The sequence below is a fragment of the Herpailurus yagouaroundi genome, unplaced genomic scaffold (genome assembly GCF_014898765.1).
Source record: "Herpailurus yagouaroundi ecotype Mexico unplaced genomic scaffold, PumYag 182, whole genome shotgun sequence".
Classification (NCBI taxonomy): Eukaryota; Metazoa; Chordata; class Mammalia; order Carnivora; family Felidae; genus Herpailurus; species Herpailurus yagouaroundi.
The window spans coordinates 7,247,974-7,255,519 of record NW_024412413.1 but is presented as its reverse complement, the minus strand read 5'-3'; the positions used below and the strand labels follow the sequence as shown (position 1 = coordinate 7,255,519).

The window sequence follows — 7,546 nt, the reverse complement described above, 5'->3', positions numbered from 1 at the left end:
TGTGTGTGTGTGTGTGTGTGTGTGTGTGTGTGTGTGTGTGTGTGTGTATGGTGTGAGAGTGTTTATGTTTAATGTTTCTGTGTGTTTAGCATAGGTGGGTGTATATGATGTATGCATGCATGTCCTCACCCTGTGAGTTTGTCATGTGCTCAGAGCTGTTTGTCACAAGAATGGTAGTCCCCAGTTGGGAAGAAGAAAGTGGGAAATACAGGGGAGGCCAGGGAGGCAGTGGGAGCCAGCAGGGGCTGGGAATGGGGTGGATCTCAAATGTGTTAGAAGCTGCCAGTGAAATCCAGGATAGTTTCCAAATCTGGATTAGGACTCCTTGGAGTCAAGGAAGTTCGATGTTTGGTATGCTATGAAGACACTGAAAAGTTGAGATTGGTTTGTCTTTTCCTGTTTTTAAAAAGTTGAATTTTTGGGGCGCCTGGGTGGCTCAGTCGGTTGAGCGTCCGACTTCGGCCCAGGTCATGATCTCACGTCCGTGAGTTCAAGCCCTGCATCGGGCTCTGTGCTGACAGCTCGGAGCCTGGAGCCTGTTTCAGATTCTGTGTCTCCCTCTCTCTCTGACCCTCCCGCATTCATGCTCTGTCTCTCTCTGTCTCAAAAATAAATAAATGTTAAAAAAAATTTTTTTTTTAAATAAAAAAATAAAAAGTTGAATTTTTAAATAAAATTTCCAAGCAAGTAAGAGGAAGTGGGAGGAGAGCTGTGGTTCACTAGATCCAGTGCTGACTGAGGATGGAAGTTTGGAGGTAGATTTAAGGGTATGTGGAAGAACTGAGTCCTTCCTCTTCAGGGAAGGATAAGCCACATCTAACTGATGATAATGCTTAAGAGCCATGAGATTTCATGGAAACATAGTTGAAAAAACGTGGGCACTAAACTCAGGTTTGGGTTCAAGTTCTGACCCTGCCACTAACTGACTGTGGGAGCTTAGAGAAGTTACTCAGCCTCTCTGGCCCTGTTTTTGTAACTGCAAAATAGAAATAACTATCCCTATTTCACAAGGGGGACCAAGTGAAATATTGAATTTCTGGTACCCAACCCAGAGTTGGCACTCAGTATGTCAGTTGCCCCTGTGCCCAAAGAAGGCAGGAAGTAGGGGTGAATCCCAACAAACATTTATAGTAGGGGATGTCTCTCTGACCTTGGGGTGATCTGAGTATCCTGACCAGCCCTCTTCCTTCTTCCTCACAGACTCGGGGAACCTACCGTTGCTACTGAGCCTCCTTTCTTTAGTGCAGCTGAAGAACAAATCAGAGCAAGAACTGGACAGCATGGCCATGAAGCTCCTTCACCAAGGTGCCTGAGGGCCCAGGGCTGGGCCTCCTCCTTCATTCCATCATTCATCTCTTTGAAAGAAGCTAGTGGGTCACTCTGTTCCCGTGGGTTTCTTGCTAGGGGATCTTTTAGATCTTTCTTAGTTACACTCTGGGAGGGTTTAGGAAATGAAACAAAAACAAAACCACAACACTGTGTGACAGGCACAGCCCTGGAGTTGGGAACGCCTGGGTTTGTTCTCAGCCACTAGCTATGCCACCTTAGGTAGTCACCTAGCTTTAGGTTCCTCACAGGTAAAACAGTAGTACTTAGCTGATGTAGGGTTGAGATAAGGGATTGCTACATGTAGAATGCCATGCAATACTTGGCACACAGTAGGCCTCCAGTGGAGACTGTCTGTGGAGATTCACTTTTCCTGGCACAAGCTCAGTTCTCCACCCCACTCCACAACTGACTCAGGATCGGATGATTCAGTTCACAGTCCTCTAGGCCTCTTCCACCCATACCCAAACTTCATTAGGACTTTTCATTGTTCATTAATGCAGTTGCCACTTCATAAGCACCATCCTTAGAAGGGTTTCTTGCGGAAAGATTGAAATTACTAGGGAAAAAATGGCATTTCTTCAGTACTATGGACTGTCAGGCACTCTGGCCACAGAGGGGGTTGGTTCTTTCCCTGCCTGGATCCCAGGCCTGATAGACTTAAAAAGGGCCTCTAGGCCTGATCTGATGCTGGTTATCCCAGCCTATCTGTCAGATCAAGGTAACACGCAGCTGGGAGGGAAAACTGCATATGATAAAATGAAACCAGTTGTCAAAGGGCCTCGGGGAGGGGGGGTGAGTAACGACCTGAAACATACATGTGAAATGTAATATACATTTATATATAATCCTTGAGTACTTTAATTTGAGAGCATTGCAGGTAGAGGACAGAGTTGAGGAAGGGGGCTGCTTGTCTGATTGACCATAAGCCAATTAGAAGTCTGTGTGGCTGTGTGGTGTGGCTGCCAAAACAGCGAATGGAGACCTAGGTAGGTTTCATATTGAGGCGATAGTGGCAGGGGAGTAGAGTGGTGAATCCTAGGAGGAAAGGGATAATGTTCTATAGATGTCTATTCTACGGTGTAGTAACTGTTCTGATGAGGGCTGGGGGGTCATGAAGAGGCATCTCATCTTGGTTTGAGAAGTTACAGAGGGCTTCATGGAGGAGGTGAACTTTGAGCTGAATCTTGATTGCTGAATAGGTGTTAAGGAGTTAGCCAGATGAGGGCGAAAGAGAGGGTGAAAGAGAATATGGCAAGTTCAGGGAATTGCATGTTGATGGTGGTGGAGTCCTTTGGGAAAGTGGTGAATGCCCCATTGCTGGAAGATTCCAGAGGCTGGATCTTCTTCCTGCTAGGGGTGGCAAGCTGGCCTAGATGACCTCTGCAGACTCTCATCATGGAGTCTTTGCTGGCATGAATGCTGTTATAGGATGCCTTTTGATCACCTAAACTTGTGCAGTCTGTTCTAACATGCAGCTATGGGCTGCTTGCCTGAATTTTTTTTTCAGATGGAGAGTGTGAACATGCCTTCAGCTTTGTTACTGTGTTTCTTTTCATTGGCTGTTATTACCAGGGACACTTACTTTGTGCTTGGCCCCTAAGACTGACAGACTGACATCTGAAATTAGCCAGTGGAAGGGCATTATCTGTGATAATTGTGAGTGCTGGTGCACATGAAAGCCATGGAGTGCTAGGTGATGGGGTTCCTGGGGACTCTCTTGCAGTGAGCAAGCTGTGTGGGAAGTGCAGCCCTGCTGATGTGGATATCCTGCAGCCCTCCTTCAACTTCCTGTATTGGAGCCTTCATCAGACCACACCAAGCAGTCAGAAAAGAGGTACCGGGGCCCAGGCTGAGATAGTGAAGAGGAAGGGTGCTGGGCAGTGTCTGTGGCCATTGCTGCCCTTAGTTTTTTTTTTCTCTTATGGAAATATATAGGGGGAGATGTCTGGACCAGATAGCCATAAGATCCTTTCTGGTTCTGATAACCTGTGGTTCTGGAATGAAGTTGAAACCCTTAGAACCTCAAGCTGAGTCTTTTGTTCATTCACTGTGTGTGCATGAGGTCCCCATCATGTGCTAACCATGATGCTGGTGCTGAGCAGGGTCTCCTGTGTAACTCATGTGGCTCTCGCCCTGCCAAACTGTCTATAGCTGCCGCAGTGCTCCTTAGCAGCACGGCTCTGATAGAACTTCTGGAGAAGACTCTGGCTCTCACCTGGACAGAGGTGGACTCTCCCAGGACTGCACTCCTTTGCTCCGCCTGGCTGCTCGCTGCCTCCTTCTCTGCTCAGCAGCACGCTGGCAGTCTGCAGGTTAGTCTCTAAGCCCTGTGGCTTTGGGGCATGGGGTGGCACACAGAGGAGTGACAAAATTCCTGAGTTCTGGTCTCAGCCCTGTGGCTTATTAGCTGAGTGACCTTGCTAAGGTATTTAACTGAGTAACCTTGGCAAGGTATTTAAATCTCTGAGCTTCAGTTTCCTTGCCTGCAAAATGGGGAAAAAACCAGGGTTGTCAGGTTGGTTTACATTAATTTATCACACATGGATCACCTACCTGCCAGGCTGTGTTCTAGGCACAGAGGAATAGGACGTAAATACAGCATGTACCCCACACTTCGGAAACTTATATTGTACTCTTTAAGCAAAGCCTTGAAAAGAAAGTACATGGGGCGCCTGGGTGGCACAGTCGGTTAAGCGTCCGACTTCAACCAGGTCACGATCTCACGGTCCGTGAGTTCGAGCCCCGCGTCGGGCTCTGGGCTGATGGCTCAGAGCCTGGAGCCTGTTTCCGATTCTGTGTCTCCCTCAATCTCTGCCCCTCGCCCGTTCATGCTCTGTCTCTCTCTGTCCCAAAAATAAATAAACGTTGAAAAAAAATTAAAAAAAAAAAAAAAAAGAAAAGAAAGTACAACTGTACCAGGCAAAGATAGCGGGGAAAGGCATTCAAGGTAAAGAGAGCAGTATGAGCAAAGACGGGAAGCCGCACAAATTTAGGACATAGTGTACGTGTTTGGAGAGTGGTGAGTGACTGTGTGATTAGAATGTAGAGAGTGACTGTCAGATCGGACAGGAAGGCAGAAGCCAGCCTGTGGCCTTGTAGTACTGGATGGTAAGCTGTGAAATGCCAGACATGTATAAGCTGTTGTTGTGATTTTTGGAGAAGGTAATGCAGGGAACAGGGGAGCAGTGGACACACCAACAGATCACCTCCCTTCCTCTCAGTCCCTACCTGCCCCCCCATATAGGACCTTGTCATCATAGTGCCCTGAATGAGCTCCTTTGAGGGCTGCTCCACATTCTGGTGTCTCCTCTCTAAGCCTGGCTGCTCCTTATGTGTAGAAACATCTTCTAGCCTTGACGTATCTTCTCACTGTGCCTAGCCCTGTGCCAGTCTAGTGCCAGGCACACACTCATTTGTGAAGCCATTTTTATTTTTATTTTTATTTAATTTTTTAATGTTTATTTATTTTGAGAGAGAGAGAGAGAGAAAGCAAACAGGGGAGGGGCAGAGAGAGAGGGAGGCTGAATTCCAAGCAGGCTCTGCACTGTCAGCATGGAGCACCATACAGGGCTTGAACTCATGAACCATGAGATCATGATCTGGGCTGAAATCAAGAGTCAGATGCTTAACTGACTGAGCCACCCAGGAGCCCCTGAAGCCATTTTTAAAGTTTGGCCTCTAAGGTAGCAGCAAGCTCTGATAGATCTATTCTATAACTGGTCTTCTGGTTGTTGTCCATGGCGTTGAGTTAGGACAGGAACCTTTTCTCCCTTTCTTGGGCCCACCCTTACCCCTGCAGTCACTTCCCTGGGTGGTAGCCTACATCGTGTGCCTGGCTCTGCCCTGGTCCTCAGCTCACACCCAGCCAATTACCTACTAACCACCTCCTCTCTAAGTCCTTCCCACTGCCTTAGCTCAGGCCTGATGGTTTGTCCTTACCACTAATGTGGCCTCTTCAGTCTCCTGGCCCCTGGCCTGTCCCCTCCTCCATATCTTCTGTCCCTGCAGCCAGTCTGTCTGCCCTCCAGAGCCCACACTCCTCCAGCAGCCTTTCTGTTCTCCACATGGCCACTGAGACCTTGCTCACCTGGCCCCTCAGCAGCCTAACTTACTGCCATTCCACCCTCCTTTTCTGTCCTTTGACCAACTGTTGACTCTTCTCCAGATCAGCTCTGCTTTTTCACATCCTCATACCATTGATAGTTTGTTTCTGATTGATTGATTCATTGTTAATAGCCTTTATTTCAAGAGTTTTAGGTGTACTGAAAAATAGATAGCACAGAGTTCCCAAATAACTCCCACACAGTTTCCTCTATTACATTTTACATTGGTATGTTATTCCAATACCTTTGTACAAGTTGGTTCTTCTGCCCAGAACCTGCTGATCCACCAGCCAACAAGCATTTTTGAGGAACTGCTTTGTGTCAAACTGTGATGCATCCAAATAGAGAAGTAATTCCTGCCTCAAAGCAGCATGTGTGATGGGTGAGGAGAGCAGAGCCAGACTCAGCTTTGAACCTACCATTCCAGCTAACCCGTCAGTTTGGACGTTGCTTTAATTTTAAAGAGCACCTTCACCAATGCTGATCCTCAGCCATTCTTCACAATAGTTCTGGAGGGAGTAAAAGCAAGTGGCATTATTCCCATTTCATACATGAAGAAAGTGAGGCAGGCTGGGAGAGGTGCAGTGACCTCCCTTTGGCCACAGGCTAGCTAGTAGCAGAGCCAGGATTTTGATTCTGGGCTGTCTGACTCTAGATCTAAGTTACTTGGATGGTGGGCTGAAATGGAGACTGAATCACAGATGAGGCCGGGCAGGCTCCCTTATGGAAGAGTTCCTTGACGATGGAGGAGATTTGGGGGAAGAAGTGTTCTCTGTGTACAGGCTTAATTCACCTCCTTACACTCCTGAATCTAGGACTGGTGGGCTCACAAGACTGTGTGGCCTCCTTTGTCCCTCTTGATGCAGTGGGTATGTGTGGGTGCATAGAAGAGATATTGGGACAGGTTATCATCTGCTCAAGCTGCCAGAATGTGGGAGTCACCCCTTCACCCCCTACCCTGCCAGGTTCACCAGACACTGTCCGTGGAACTGGACCAAGTATTGAAGGTCCTCAGCTTTCCGAAGAAAAAGGCTGCACTGCTCTCAGGTATGGCCCCAGGATCCTCGAGTAGGAGAAGATGAGCTTTTCCCTTAGACTGTGAGATGGGACCACCCCTCCCAGACTAGCTGATGGTCACCCCATTATTATCTACACTGTCTCCCCACTGTGACAGAGCTAGGTGGAAGGTAGGGAAAGAGGCGGGAACTGACTGGAAGGAGTTTCTTGCTTTCAGCTGCCATCTTATGCTTCTTGCGGACAGCCCTGCAACAAAGCTTCTCCTCTGCCCTTGTGGCCCTGGTGCCCTCAAGGTCCCAGCCACCACCGGCCCCTGAGGACACTGCCCTCGCTCCGCTGGGAACATCACAAGTGTTGTCCCTGGTCATCGGACTGCAGAACCTCTTGGTGCAGGTAAGGCCCTTGCCAAGTGGGAACCTGGCAGTGGAGTCTGCTTCTCCCAGAACAACAGCAGGAAGGAGTAGCTGCCTGTCTAGGACCTGGTGTTTCCTCTAGGATTGGAGGGTGGATTGATTGGGACTTTTAAAGTTATAGTGACAGAAATGAAACACAAAATGGCTCATAACTAAGAAGGTCAGGGGTCATTACTGGCTTCAGGCACAGTTGGATCCCAGAGGCCCAGATAGTGTCATCAGAGCTCTGTCTCCATGTCTTGGTTCTGCATTTTTCTCTATCAGCTTTATTCTCATGGGATGGTAGAATGACCAACAGCAGCACCTGGCTTATATCCTTCCAGCAGCAAGAGACTTTCTCTTTCCCAGCAGTCCTCAGAACTGAGTCTCATTAGTCTGGCTTGGGTAATGTGCCAATCACTGTGGCTGGACCATGGGATGCTCTGGCTGATGTGGCTTGAGTCAGTGCCCTCTCCCGGAGTCTGGGGCCATGCGGTCAGCTCTCCATTACCCTTGTAGACAGAATATGAAAGAGGGATAGTTCCACAAAAGAAAACTGTTTGCAGAAAAAGGAGGAGTGAATTTTGTGTAAGCCAAAACAGTAGATGTGTACCCCAGAGGGCTTTGTGTTTCACAGCTTACAGGACTTTCGGAGATCATTGTATTGTATTGTATTGTATTGTATTGTATTGTATTGTATTGTAT

General features: G+C 48.0%; 1 protein-coding gene across 2 annotated transcripts in view; it reads left to right on the top strand.

Annotated features, from left to right (window-relative positions):
* The window catches only part of MEI1 (meiotic double-stranded break formation protein 1), a 79,569-nt gene that overhangs the window by 58,601 nt on the left and 13,422 nt on the right, over positions 1-7,546 (top strand). For both annotated transcript variants that reach the window (XM_040490693.1, XM_040490692.1), the window contains 5 exons: positions 1,201-1,305; positions 3,053-3,163; positions 3,481-3,641; positions 6,398-6,479; positions 6,667-6,842. In XM_040490693.1, the coding sequence (XP_040346627.1) occupies positions 1,201-1,305; positions 3,053-3,163; positions 3,481-3,641; positions 6,398-6,479; positions 6,667-6,842 (635 nt within the window). The remainder of the gene's footprint in view (positions 1-1,200; positions 1,306-3,052; positions 3,164-3,480; positions 3,642-6,397; positions 6,480-6,666; positions 6,843-7,546) is intronic.